We start from the raw sequence: 15,187 nt of genomic DNA, 5'->3' as shown, positions 1-15,187 counted from the left end.
TAAAGACTGGTTCATTTCCACGAAATTATAATTGTTCTTTTGCTCCCTTAAAATATGAATTTGATAAACAAGATAATATGTGATTGCTCTTTTATGTTATATCTTGTTCGTGAATGAAACACCTCTCTTATTTGGTGACAGCCATTTCCAATGAAGAACTAGCATTTTCAGATCATAAGAATAACTTGTAACATGAAAAATGAGATTTCATACTTGCACTTGAGAATTATCAATGCTCACAAAATGTTAATAATTGAAAGGCTATCTAGACCTTTCTTAAATTATAACTAAGAAAAAGATTTGATAATTCAGTTTCACTTTCACCATGATAAAAAAAATGCAACTTCACTGCAAAATGTTATTATACATCACTTGTAACAGTTTACTTACAAAATAAGTTTGTACTTACTGCCTGGGTTATCTCCAATCCCACTGCTTTTTCCATTCCAGTACCAGAGCAGAAGGGTTGCATCACGTGACCCTGAGAGAATGTAGCAATTTCCCCCAATATAGGACTCAGAACGAGTGAGGCAAGTGACCACATCCCAATGGCCAAATACCACTTGAATCAATTTTCCTGAAATACAAAACAATTTCCTTTAAGACTGCTATAAAATAAAGAAATTCCAGTGACCATTTCACTTATAAGATAATGAAGTCATATTAACTCGGATTCTGATGATTCAGATTTTACAATCAAATTTGATCTGGTCTAACCTAAAAGTTTTCTTTGAATATCAACAACAAAAAATCAATTGAACAGTGATAACACTTTTGAAAGACATAATTTTAAAACTATTTCAACAATATTTGAGGACCATGATACCATATCATTATACATGGCTACTATAAATTCCAAATGAATCATATCTACTGAATAAAGCAGGCTCAGAAGAACTTGTATTTGGAACAATTTCAGTAATTTCTTAAGTTACTCAGTATGATTCAAAGCAAAAGAAAACTTAGGTGCCTTTCTTTAAGTACTCTATAGTTCAGACTTTGCTAACACAAACTTGTCTCTGAATTAGTAAAGTTTAATGTATTTCTTTTTTTTAAAGTGATCTATACAAAGACGATATAAGTCACTTTGGAGAGTTCCTGTTCTTTTCAAATTAGAGTTACATGAACTAAGTTTTGGTAAAAAGACTAATATATTGTGATTGCAATTAGAGCTGGGTCATTCTTTCTTTGTTTTGCTTGTCTGAATGATGAAAATTCCTTGGTGGGTGATGATGAAGTTAAGATAACGGCAGTTTATCGAACATTAACGACCGGGGACAAAGGGGAGGAACCCAGTACACTTACTATACATCTAGGGAGGGCTTCGGACGCAGGATGAATTATTCACCTAACAGTGCCGGAAAAAAAAGTAAAGCCCCCCCTTTGAGAATCTTTGTTTAAAAATCAGATATAGTGTTTATAATTAATTCATACAAACTTGTCTAAAGAATGAAATAGCTATAGCAGCCCTTCCACTACATCCCTATGGTTTCTAGCTAACATTTTCCTTTGAAATGTCTACAGAACTGCATGCAGATGAATGTCATAGTATGTCTACCTCTAACAGTCAGCATGAGTTTCTTTTTATTTTTGAAGAAGTGTTTCAGTGGGGTCATATAAATAGAATTCAAATATTCAAGAAGGCCACTAAGCTGAAAGAAGATTAATATGCCTAAAAAGTTTGTGTTTAATTCGGAAACATCATAACCTATTCAAAAGTTTAAGGTCTCAGTTAAGTATTAGCAACTAAGTGTATTTAACTTTTCAAGATAATCATAAATATAACTAAAAAAGTACTTATGTTAATTTTTTTAATCTTGATTTTAATAAGTCTGAAGCTTATTACAAAGGCTGCAAATTTTTTAAAAATGCTGAAATATACTTAGCTCAGATAGAAAGTCAAATACAGTGTGTTCACTCTTGCGGAGAGCCTACTACTAGTAACTTTAAATTCAGATTCATTTCAGCCTCAAGTTGCACAATTAATAAAGTGCATTTGTTCTCCCGTGAATAAAGACTTTCATCAAAGCAGGTGTTTTTTTTTAACTGCTAAAAGTTAAAAATGTGTACTTCTGAATTTCTCCAACCTTTAAATTGATATCAAAACATTTCATTTAAAAATGAGCTGTGTCGGGGTGCCTGGGTGGCTCAGTCATTAAGCGTCTGCCTTCGGCTCGGGTCATGATCTCAGGGTCCTGGGATCGAGCCCCACATCGGGCTCCCTGCTCGGCGGGAAGCCTGCTTCTCCCTCTCCCACTCCCCCTGCTTGTGTTCCCTCTCTCGCTGTGCCTCTCTCTGTCAAATAAATAAAATCTTTAAAAAAAAGTAAAAATAAAAATAAAAAAAATAAAAATGAGCTGTGTCAATAAAGAATATGGTAAGAAGAATTCAAGACTTCTTAAAATGAAAAATATGGAAAAGAAAAAGCAAATTAAATATGAAAAGATATAATCATTTATTTCCATATCATTTCCAATTTATCTGAAGAACAAAGTGGAGAGGTTTCGTGGTAAAATGGGTGGGGTTAGAGTAAAGGCCTTCTTATAAGGGGTAAGACAAAGTTAGGAAACTGAATGCACTCTTATTACTAATCAGAAAACTGAAGGTTATATCAGTGAATTTTAACTACTGAGAATAACTCAACACGCCATATTGTTGATTATGTTTTTGATAACAGAGTATGTACAGTTATTTCTGTCCCAGCCTACACCTAAGTGTGGAGAGCATGTAAACTCCAGGAATGATTTAAATGGGTTATCGAGGGTAGGCTTATTTAAGACTTGATACCTATCACCTCAGTGGGTTGTGGGAGTAAGCAGGAGAGTGACTAAAATTAAGTAGGTACATGAGGCACACGGTGCACAGGAAACCCATGTGCTTCCAGGAGGCTTGCAAACGAGCAGCTGTTCACTTGGTAACTTACCTAATTTCCAACTCACGTGAGGACAAAGTGGAAAGATTTAACTGTAAAAGTGGGATGAATTAACTATAGTGGCAGAATTTTCCAAGATTCGTTTGTTATTTCTCGGTTAAGCCATCGCCCTGTATCTACAATATCAGTGTTAGAAAAATGTATACTCAGTCACTGTGATTTCTTTTTTCATTAAAATTTCCTAGTTTTAATTTTTGCCCCCAAAGTTATCACAATTATTTTCTATTCAACAAACATTTATTGCACACCTACTAAGTGCCAAGCATTAGGCCCTCTTATATGTACATTGGTGGTAAATAGACATGATCCCTGCCCTCAGGGTATTTAGTGTTTAGTGGGGCAGACAGACATTAAACAAATACAAACATATGTAATTATGAATAGTGGTAAATATTATAAAAGGAAAAAACAAGGTAGGATCAGTGAGAATAATGTAGAATGAATTTAGATTAGGTGTCAAGGAAGACCAAAATGAGGGAGTGACATTTACATATTTACATCTGAAGTGTTTCATATTTTAATACAAATTAACTATTTTCTACAATTTATACTTTGGACTCAACTCTGGAAAGCATTATTTTTTCAAGTTCACTTTTTCCTGTTCTGGCAGCCTTCCTCCACAGTATTTGTTATTGCTGTGAGGTTGAGGTTCACTCCTCCTAAATAAATCACAGCATAGAAATACCTGCTGCTCTTTTTGGTAAATTATTTTCTGATAATCTCATAAGTGTTCCTCAACCTTTATTTTTTGTTTCCTTTAATACCAGTCTGCCTCTCCACACACTAATATCAAATATTACCACAAGCACTAGAATATCCCTTTTTTGACAGAACAAATTTTCTAGTTAATGTTTTATTTGACAGCTGTGCTACAAATAAAAAAAATTCAAGCTCAGGACTCTACACCACTGAATCTAAAATGTGGCCTGAAAATAATTCCCACTGCCGAGGGAAGGTTTTATTGTTGCCTCTGCTGTTCTGGTGGTGTCCCGAAAACATGATTTATGTTTAAAGAATTTTCTGTTACAACCATGTTTCTCTCCCCCACTCCACCCCGCCCTGAATCTAGTAAGAGAAGGGGTTTTTTTTGTTTTTTTTTTTGTTTTGGCTTATGTGCTAAAATATAATTGAATTCAACACTTCTGATAGCTTTGCTATTATATATTATTGATCATACAATTTTCCCCTTGCTTCTCTGACAAATTGAAAGGAGAAAATATTTAATATCCCTATTGTCAAAAAACACAAACACATATTTACCCTAACTGAAATTATTTTAAATAAAACTAGCATCATTGTTTGTATATATTAAGATACTAGGACTATCATTTCAGGATTTTTTCATAACTTTTCTGGCAAGTATAAATATTGTACAAGCTAAGTCCCACTGAAATGAAGTTTAAAATAAGGCTACCACTTATAAAAATGTTTTACATACACACACACTCACATATTTTAAAAAACAGTAAAGTGGAAGGTTTTTGGAAAGAGGGGAAGGAATGTTATCTAGCTTATCAAGTCTAACATAACATGGAAGACATACTAGGAACTTAGTGTTGTAAATTATAGCATTTTCCCAAATTAACAAACATTGACAGATGTACCTATCTATGTAAGATAATATGATAGAATCACAAAGAATGCTACATTTGAAGTCAGAAGAGCTGGCTCCAAGGCACAGTTCAATCACCACTATCTATACGAATTTCAACAAGTTACTTAAACCTCAGTTTCATCATCTGAAAAATGGGGATAAAGATACCTGTTCTGTCTATCTCACAGGACAGCTGTGGGGCTGAAACAGTATCATGTATATGAAAGAACTTTGTAAATTCTAAAGAACTGTGTGTGAATGCGTTATTTTAATTATTAGTATTACATAACAGTGAGGTTAGCTCTACAAATATTAATATTCAGTGCTTTTTAAAAATGACGTGGAATGTCAGCAAGCTCAAAAATCCTCAGATGTGGGGCGCCTGGGTGGCTCAGTTGGTTAGGCGACTGCCTTCAGCTCAGGTCATGATCCCAGAGTCCCGGGATCGAGTCCCACGTCGGGCTCCCTGCTCGGCAGGGAGTCTGCTTCTCCCTCTGACCCTCCTCCCTCTCATGCTCTCTGTCTCTCATTCTCTCTCTCGCAAATAAATAAAATCTTAAAAAAAAAAAAAAATTAAAAAAAAAATCCTCAGATGTCAAAACTAAAGATTGACATAATGTATGATTCCACTTATGTAACATTCTGGAAGATGCAAAATTACAGAGATGAAGAACGGTTCTGTAGGGCAAGGCTGAGATGGGGGGAAAAGGGGACTATAAAGAGGCAGCACAGGGAATTTGGGGGATGACAGAACTGCTCTGTATCTTTATTGTGGTGGTTACGTAATTCTGCACATTGCCCAAACTTATAGAACTTTAACCCAAAAAGAATTAATTTTATCATATGTAAATTATAAGAAAATTCTTTAAACGTGTAAAAAACAATAAGCCATCTAAAAGAATGTTTAAGAAAATTTTGTGAAAGAACATAGCAATTTTAATCTGAACATTTTTGCAAAAAGGGAGCACAATTTAAGGTCAAATGATTCTTTTTTTTTTTTTTTAAAGATTTTATTTATTTATTTGACAGAGAGAGACAGCGAGAGAGGGAACACAAGCAGGGGGAGTGGGAGAGGGAGAAGCAGGCTTCCCGCCGAGCAGGGAGCCCGATGTGGGGCTCGATCCCAGGACCCTGAGATCATGACCCGAGCTGAAGGCAGACGCTTAACGACTGAGCCACCCAGGCGCCCCAGGTCAAATGATTCTAAGCTATCATTACCATAATAGTGAAAGAAGAGGTTAAATTTTAAATTTAATTATTAAATCAGAGAAAATCCATTCTAATAATAAATAATTTTAGGAGCACATCAACCCTCACGGCATTTTTTAAGAATTCTAGAGGAGTTTTAGGCTTAATAGCAATCAACCTCATAGACCTAAACATGCAGTAAGCACCTAACTAATGAGAAAGACTTGAATAATGATATTTTCTTTCTGGACCTACAGAAGGTAGGATGCAAATTATAAAACTAGATCATTGGTTCCATAAAAGAAAAAAAAAAACATGACAAACCAACAAGATCATGGCAAAAACAACTTCTAGGGTTCTATATGAACAGTACATATTTGACTATTTTTCCCTGCTTTCTCATGGCTGTATTATGGTACTATGATCAAAATGCATAAGGACAAAGTCCTTGAATAACCAACAGTTAATTTTTCAATATATTATACTTAGTAAGGCAGAAACAAGGACTCATATATTCTATAAAGATTATTAACAAGATTGAAAAATGACTTACTATAAAACATTAAATTAACTAGAAATTTCAATTAAAAAGAATTTCCTATTCCTACCACATTTAAGCAAGATATTTGTAGATCCTTGTCTTAGTTGAAATAATCTACTTCCATAGTATTATCAAGTTCTGATACATTAATATCTAATTTTAATTCTTTCAAATATTCAACTACATATTTACCGTAAGTTGATTTCCTCCTCTAACAGTTTCTAAAATACTTTAGAGAGACTTCATTAAACTTTTCAGTTTTTCTCAATGTCCTATATACAAAAATTTATAAACATTTTAATAGATTGGATCTTCCATAATAATAGTGAGTTGAGCTTGGTTTGTCCCTTAGGGAGATGCATGCAAATGAATATATGGACTTAAAATTTTATATTGTAACAAGAGCTCCTGTCACATACAAAATCAGTAGTCAGCTATTTTCCTTCATGATGGTGTAGCTTTCAGCAAGATTCTATGCAGAACTGAGTGGAGGCAAGGTATTTACTAATAAGAAATACATTTAATGAGAATTTCCAGTAAGGAAAAAGAAAATGGGGGAAAATACACCTGTATGTGCATCTGCTATATGATTATGCATATACATGTACATATGGTATTTACAAACCTGGATGTGATTTCAAATGAATCATTCATTCCGTAAGCATGAGGCTTGGGAGATACACCTACTATAAAAAACTGCCTCTTAAAAATATGCTGAGGGCGCCTGGGTGGCTCAGTTGGTTAAGCGACTGCCTTTGGCTCAGGTCATGATCCTGGAGTCCCTGGATCGAGTCCCCCATCGGGCTCCCTGCTCGGCAGGGAGCCTGCTTCTGCCTCTGACCCTCCCCCCTCTCATGTGCTCTCTCGTTCTCATTCTCTCTGTCTCAAATAAATAAATAAAATCTTTAAAAAAAAAATATGCTGAAATTAACTTAATGGTGAACTATATAACAGATTTTTACTTAAAAGGGAAAAACCGTGTCTCTATGTCATACATTTTACAACTTTGTAATTACTGAAAGGAAGATGAGAGCATTCTAAGCCTCTCAACGCTACTTGTGGTTAACTTCAGTTCACTGATGAAGAAAGTAAGTTACCTGTATCAGTAGAGTAGACTCGGAAACTCTTATCCCAGAAGCCACAGATGAGAACGTAGCGGTTGTCCGAAGTGATGACAAAGCACTGGGAATGGACTTGAATACTCTGGTCTAAAAGGTCAGTGATTTGCCTCCTGTGCATTCCTGTATTGCTGGCTGTGAGAACAGAGGAAGAACAAAAATCCTACTAAACCCACAACACATGTACAAAAATCCTGTAATTTGTAACACTGGGGGTGGGGAGTGAGGGAGGAGAGGCAACACATTCCAGGATAAGAATATTTGATCTCTAATTTTAAATTTTAAACATAATAATATTTGAAAAACCAAACAGGAAAATATATCTGGCTATTGGAAAAATGTGGGTAGCTAAATTCAACATCTCAGTAAGAAATTTTGCCTCGAGGGAAAAATAATAACATACTACAATTTCAAAATAGTATACAATTCTCAGAACATGCTTTCTAGCTCTTGGGCAGGACCAAACTAGATTACAGTCTCCAGACTGTACCACAGTTAGGTTTGTGTTTCTGACAATCTCATTACACCCATTGTCATGAGAATGGATTCATGTTGTGACAATCTATTGCCTTTAACTTTTTGTCACAGGAAAGAGATATTAGAATTTAAATGTCATATATTTGAAATACTGTAGCATCTTGGAGTACTTTGGCTTTAACAGGTCTTTAATTTGACTGGAGGTGAACTCCCATTTCCCCTGTTTACAGCTGCACTTGCATGTAGGGAAAGGGTAGAATGACTATTAAAGATACTCGTAATTGAAAAAGTCAAAGCACAGCACACTGCCACTTTCTCAGTCCTTATGTAAGCAATAAAACAAGACAGTCTGGCAGTGTGTTTTCAAAGCGCTACAGAGCACCTGATATGGGGTTTGTCATAAGGCACAAGGTCAGACACAGAGCAACATCAAGCACATAGGAAGAGTAATAATCCTTTAGAAATAGACTATCAAGTATGTCATTATCAGAAAAGGAATTTTCACTGAGAGGCCTTTTTTTGGAACCATGAGGCCAACCAAAGAGAAAGCTTTCTTTCTAGTGACCTAGGGTTATTTCACCACCAGCCTTCCAATACAAATAATGGTTCTTATAATAACAAAGGAACTTGATTGTACCAGAAATCAAAACAAACAAAATAAATTTCTGAATCTGATCATTACATTCTTTGTATCATAGTCTTCAGGGTTTTGTTTTGTTTTTTTGGAAAAAACCTCAACCTATAAATGCATTATTGATAAAAATAAAAAATAGAAAAATATTCATTGTACATAATAACTAAGTTAATGTGACCAACCTGAGAGAAGGTGCAGAAAGTAATGCAGAAGAAAAAAAGTGTTCAAAATACTTTCCAGTGCTGTACTGGAAACCACTGGGGACACAGAGAAATAAACTTCCCTGCCTTCATGGCAAACGTATGCATAGACACACTGCAAGATTCTGCCAGCATCTGTCTGTACAACTTAACCATGTAAGATCATTAGAGAACTATTTGATAATAGGCTTCACATACTTTGGGGGGATTAATGAACTAGAAAGTGATAGCAGTAGTAAAAAGGGTAGAATTCTATTTGGGGATCACTCCCCTGCCATCTACTTCCCACACAAAGGGAAGCTGCAGGCAAAGGAAAAAAGCTTTTATGGGGATCATAGTGAATCACAGAGAGACATTAGTATCCTACCCTAGTGAAGCTGTGTGGTACAACTTAGATCTTTTATTCCAAGAAATCTAGCAAATAAAGACAAGGTATGCAGTACTTTCTATACTGGTTACTACAGTACTTCATTCCACATGAAAACTGTAAAAATGTTTATTTTTGTTACTATTTATATGACTTTTGCTTCTATGATATAAACCTTCACTGGTCTTTGGCCTTTTCCTTTTTAGGAGGGGGCATGGTCTCTTAGGAGGACCTCGTTTCACAGATCTGGGCATGTGCATAATTTTGAATTGAGTGATCACAATGTACCGCCTCCAATGGGTAAAGACTGATGCCCTTTCAGCATTCAAATGAACTATTTTCTAAGTAAATGCTTACCTGTAATTTAATATTGCAACTCCCCCTGCCATCCATCCATCCATCCATCCATCCATCCATCCAATTATATAACCTATTTTCCTCACAACTGCCTCTCTTTTATCTTGTCTCCTGAGATTCAGTACTGAAGGTATTTTTATTTAATGAAAATTAGGTATATTTGTCTAAATAAGCAGTCTTCAAACTGGGGCATGCATACCCCTGGCAGGAGGATGGTATAAGATTTCCCAAGAGATAAACAGGCACAGATGGTTTTAAGGGAATCAATTTCTAGCTCCTCAACTTTTGTATGTTCTCTTCTCTGAAACAGATTTGCCTGAGAACTCTCCTATGAATTTTCCTTTCTTACATCCCTTTTTGCATGCTCTTCTTCCACTAAATAAAATAAAGGCATGTTTCTTTCCTATCCAGAATTTTACTATGGTGCTTTATTTCCGGGTATAAAAATCTTTTGAGATGCAAATAAGGGGACAATTCAAAATACTGATGTGAAGCTGAAAAGTGAATGCCAAGGTATCAAATCATTCTGCAGGGCAGGTGGTTTCCAATTCATTGCTTTCAATAAAATGGAAGGAGGAGCTAATCATGATGTCAATTGATAGATCATGAAAAATAAATTTCAATGATAGATTGTTAAAATGATCATTTAATGACAGACCATGAAAATAATTCTTAATAATAGATTACTATATAAATTTTGTCACATAATTTGGAAAGAGTTCAAAGATTTGAATGACATTGTTAAAACAAAATTCCTTCCTTTCCCATCTATTTTCTTATGTGAGTAACTTTCCCCAGAGCTTCCACCAGCTAAAAAAAAAAAAAAAGATAGGATAGAACCGTTGATGAATCCTGTCTCATTCAGCAACAAATAATGTTCATTCATAAATACTTGAGCAAAGGGGGGGGGCGCGGTGGAATCCCTATCCATTTCATTAAAGATATTTCCAATAAATGCTTGTTTTTATGTTTAATAATCTCTACTAAAATTTATAATTTTAATAAGTGTGTAGTAATATTATTTGTAATGATAACTCAGTGTGGATTAGTTTTTAGAAAAACTAAGTCTCATGGGCATAGGAAATTTTAACATTTAAACTTACATACGTATATTTAATTTTCCATGTATTTTTATTGCTGAAAAGTAAAATAGGATAATCAATTTTGAAAAGTTAAAATAAAATTGTGTAGGGGAAGTAGAATAAAAATATAAATTTAAGATGAAAAAGGAATGATACAAAATTTTCAACTGTTAAGAGCTTTTTTGTGCATTTTTTTAAAAACAAAAATGGTGACTATCAATTCACTTTGATATTTACATTCCATTTGATATATTTAAAATTTTATACACTATGCAAGAAATTATAGCCTTCGCAACTATATAAACTTGTGATGAAAACTTTCAGATGCTCCATTAAAAATACGTGAGAAGGTATATGGTTTTAAACAATATTTTAGGGGATACAGAGAGAACAGTCTGGTGACCAATAATGTAGAGTAGGGAAGAAAACTATGGCCTGGGTCTGGTTTTGTACATAAAGTTTTATTGGAACACAGCAATACTCATTTGTTTATATATTGTCTATGGCTGCTTTTGTCCTATAACAGAATTAAATAGTTGTGTCTGGGACCTTATGGTCTATGAAGCCTAAAATATTTACTATCTGGCCCTTTACTGAAAAAGTTTACCCATGCCTGGTCTGAAGGGTGACAGTTGCTGAAATCATTTAATTAGACTTGACTGTAGGATATTCATTGTCAAGTTTTAAGGCAAACATGATTTATACTTCATAAATGATGCTTTTAAAGGACTTATCAAATAGACTTTATTTTCCTGACTTTTAAAACTTTACCCAAGTGAACATTTTATTTTTTAATATATGGCAAATCATATGTACTCAAATCAAAAGATGATTTAGGAATCAGTAGTATTCACACTTGTGGTGGTTAATTCCTTCTTAGATTTCTGCTTATATGTGGGGGACTGATAAATGAATCAGTTTTGAGCTTAACGTTATTTCAGTTCATTTGCAAATGGTAGTCACTTAGCTCTCTACTGAAACAACAAGGGTTTTAAAGACAAAAAAGGTGACCTACACAGAGGGAACCCCTTGGATTTTAAAATAATAAGTCAGCTCATTCATCTGCTTTATTTAAAAACTTAAAAATTTTAACAAATTTATGTGCCAGGGAAATTTAACAAAATCACAAGCTAAGCATCCACATTGGTAGCATACCCCTACAACTAGGCAATTAAGTTTTTTATTCTAAAAGTTACTGAATAGCATCTTTAAAAACAAGAAATGTTAATATGTTCGTATCGGTAACATTCTCAGTGAAGCCACATCCGAAATCCCCACCCATAAGAATGAAAAATGCTAAACTAGAGATTTCAGCTTAACCGACTGAAAAAGCACAGAAGCAATTAAGTATTCGAAGTCATCTGCTACGGATGCTCATTTCATCCCAAAGGCTCTTCCTGGTCTCCTCCCTTTTCCCTTTTCCCCCCTGGAACAAATTTAACCTCCAATGGCAATTTATTGGGCTGTAGGACCATAGGAAAATGAATACAAATATCTTAACACTGCCACTGGCTGGGCAATATATTTCAACTTCGAAACTGCTCTGCAATTGCACATTAATCCCCTCAGACTGAACAGAGGGTCCAGGAAGAAAGGATTGATCTCCTTTAATGATGAAACCCTGGCACTACAGTTTTATTTTTCACAACACAGTGCTGCTAAGAACCCCACTGTTATTATGAAAATTTCCCTAGCAAAGGAGCTCCATCACATTACCGGTGCACCAATTCATCATAACGTGCCTCGCTCCTGCTCATCAACAAGTCTGAGTGATGAAAAGATCCAATATTATCCTGACAGTACTTCATGCGCATTCTCAATCACACATTATTACAGCATCCATATTAATTTTCAGTGACACGCGTCCTAGGCCTGTTCAAATTAGGCAAACCAACGAGGGGGAGTTGATGAAATACCAGCATAGCCACAGCTCATTGCATTCCAATTTGCATGCAAATGGTTTATCAGGAAAATTCCACTCCCAGCAACCAGCAAGTGAAAAACAACTGTAATCTACACTTCAGGGCCACCATACAGAGCTTAATGAATCGCAAAGAGAGAAAGAAGTGACAGACCTATGAGAGGATCGATTTCCACTGGCAGCTGGTATGGCTGGTCTTGTACTGCACCTTGATGAGCTGGAATTCACAAAAGATTAAAAAAAAGCATTATTGTTCATATACGAAGCTACCTAAAAATGCTTAAGTCAAGTCTTACGTAGAATTGTTTCCAACCTCCAAATCTCTCAAACACTTTTGTGAAATTTAAAGAAAAAAAAAAAACCCAGGTGCTTTTATGGCTAGCTTATGAAACATTTAGTTTAGATTAGTGCTCTTCTGAACATGTGCCATCAGCGGTGGCTCCGGTCCTGGGCCATAAGCTATAGCAGATGCTTGACTGGCAACCTCTGATGCTGCAACAAAACAAAATTAAGTGGTAAAGCGCGCTGAAAACAAAATGTGACAACCATCTGCTGACTGCAGCAAATACTGTTTTTTGGTTGCTTCTTAAAAAGGCAGTTTTCAGTGCTACAGCACAAAGGATCCACAAAAACGTCAACTGATGATGGCGAAAGGGAAAGCTCTACGTCAGGGAGCGTTTAATGTTTCATCCATCACTTAAAACCAATCAGTTGAAAGTTTGAATAAAAATAAAGAAAGCTATCCGCAGATAAATGTTTCAGTTAAATGCATTTGGCTGAAACATTTTCCTCAAGATTGGATTGAGGTTTTTAAGAAAAGGTTTATTAATATTTAATATTTCCATGGTTTCAATTTAAAAATACTCCGAGAAGCAAATGAAAAACAAAAATCAATCCATACTAAGAATAGTTTGTTCAAGTCTCAAAATGGTTCTAAAGATTCTTGCACACTTATTTTGTTATTGAAAGGAGATTCTTGAGGGCTGTTTCCCTGTGAAAGGTAGAAGGATTTAAAGAGGAAGAGCGCTAGGGAGCAGGAACCACTGCTGGCTACTTACGCAGACTTAGGCAAGCATAAACCCGAAAATGAAGGCTTTGGAGCAGATGAGCTTTTCAGCTTTGTAATTCTGGGAGTTAAATTCTGGGCCCTTTTCCAAATTATTTTCCCCGAATGACTCAGCCATCACTCTGGTCAGTATCTGCCTTTTATAGACTCATCAGCATTTATAAACTACTGCTTAGTTGGTATCAGAACTCTGCTTAATACCGTCATATTTTAGGGAATTTTTCTGACTGTCCTTGAGGGGCTGCAAAGAAAAATGGGGTACGTTCCAATGACTTCATTAGATTATTTCTAAAACTTATTATGTCATCATTTCCCCTGTTAGCAAATACCGACTTTTCAAGGTGATTTCAAAGATCATTAATACTGATAAAACACCTGAGTAAGTACAATATTAGCACTAAAAATTATAGTTGAGTATGTATAAGAAATTAAAGTAGCTGAAGAAAGGAAGCTGTATAACTCAGTCTTTTTTACCGAAGGCACTGTCTGCTGATCACTGGCTCTGCCAGCAAAGAAATCACAAGACATATACAGGGAATGTTCAGGGAGAATGCACCATAGCCTCTGATTTACCCCACAGTGCCATTTACTTCCAGTAATACCAGTGCTGATTAACATCAATACCTTGATAATTATTCTCTACTTCTCTTAGAATCTGGGGTCATAGAGACACGAAAGACACAGTGTCGGTGAAACTTAGGAGGGTAACTATCTTTGGTCATGCCTCAAATTCCAGTGCTGCCACTGAACCCCTTGTGACCTTGGGCAAGTTATGTAGCCTCTGTGGTTCAGTTTCCTGATCAGGAAAATGGGTTAGACTGAACAATATGAAATTAACAACCCCTGACATCTTGACCTATAAAGAGGCGATTTCATATGGTTCAACCTAAATATAGAACCTACATCCTAAGACTGTTGAGGGGATTCAGTGAGTTAATACATGTAAAATGATTAAAACAGTATCTAGAACCTAGAGAATGCTCTATAAACGTTAGCTGCTATTCTTTTATTTTGTTCGCAGGTCCTGTAAGGTTCTGTGAAGGAGAAGGAAAAATAAAGATGACTTTTTTTTTTTTTTTTAAATCAGGACTCAGACACTGCTGAAAGAAATGACAGGAGCTAGCTGTCTAATGAACAAACTATGGAAATCACAGTTTCTCAGAAAAGGACCAGAATCTAAATTTTAAAAAAAGTAGTAGAACATGAATTTGATATTCATTGCAGAAAAACTGTTAGGGATTTCTGACATTTTTTTCCTGACATTTGTTTTAAATCAAGGCATATCAAGGCAAGGGAAAGGGAGAACAAGATAGGATGAAAGATCAGATTTATATAAACATACTTGAAATGAGACACAGATTTAATAAAACGGACGCTTAATGTTTTTAGCTGTAGGTATAAGCTCAGAATTGGAGATCACATTGTAGAAGGAGAACTACTCGTGTATTCCCATATGTATCTATCTGGTGAGGAGTTGCAGTGTCATACTGTAAAGCCAGAGGGCAGGAACAAAACACAAGGGACATGTGTCTAAATGGGTGTCTCTCTATTGTAGGGGGCCCCCAAATGTGGGGTGAAAGCCAAAGGCATGGGAGGTGAAAGAATTCACCCGAGGCAGAACAAAGGAGAAGTTTACTGAATACGCTGCAGGGGAGTGGTGGGCAGGGCAGCAGGGGAGAGACAGTCTGCCAGGAGGTAGTGGCTGGGCGC

The 15,187-nt window shown here is 35.6% G+C and overlaps 1 protein-coding gene across 5 annotated transcripts in view; it reads right to left on the bottom strand.

Annotated features, from left to right (window-relative positions):
* Positions 1-15,187, bottom strand: part of LRBA (LPS responsive beige-like anchor protein) — an 834,672-nt gene that overhangs the window by 32,071 nt on the left and 787,414 nt on the right. For all 5 annotated transcript variants that reach the window (XM_035022918.1, XM_035022919.1, XM_035022917.1 and 2 more), the window contains 3 exons: positions 12,566-12,628; positions 7,353-7,508; positions 410-577 (listed from right to left, as the gene is read on the bottom strand). In XM_035022918.1, coding sequence (XP_034878809.1) covers positions 410-577; positions 7,353-7,508; positions 12,566-12,628 — 387 coding nt within the window. The remainder of the gene's footprint in view (positions 1-409; positions 578-7,352; positions 7,509-12,565; positions 12,629-15,187) is intronic.

This window comes from Mirounga leonina, unplaced genomic scaffold (assembly GCF_011800145.1).
Source record: "Mirounga leonina isolate KUSES-001 unplaced genomic scaffold, KU_Mleo_1.0 Mir_176, whole genome shotgun sequence".
In the NCBI taxonomy this organism is placed as follows: Eukaryota; Metazoa; Chordata; class Mammalia; order Carnivora; family Phocidae; genus Mirounga; species Mirounga leonina.
Note: the sequence above shows the minus strand (reverse complement) of the source record. Positions and strands in the feature narration are given on the sequence as shown.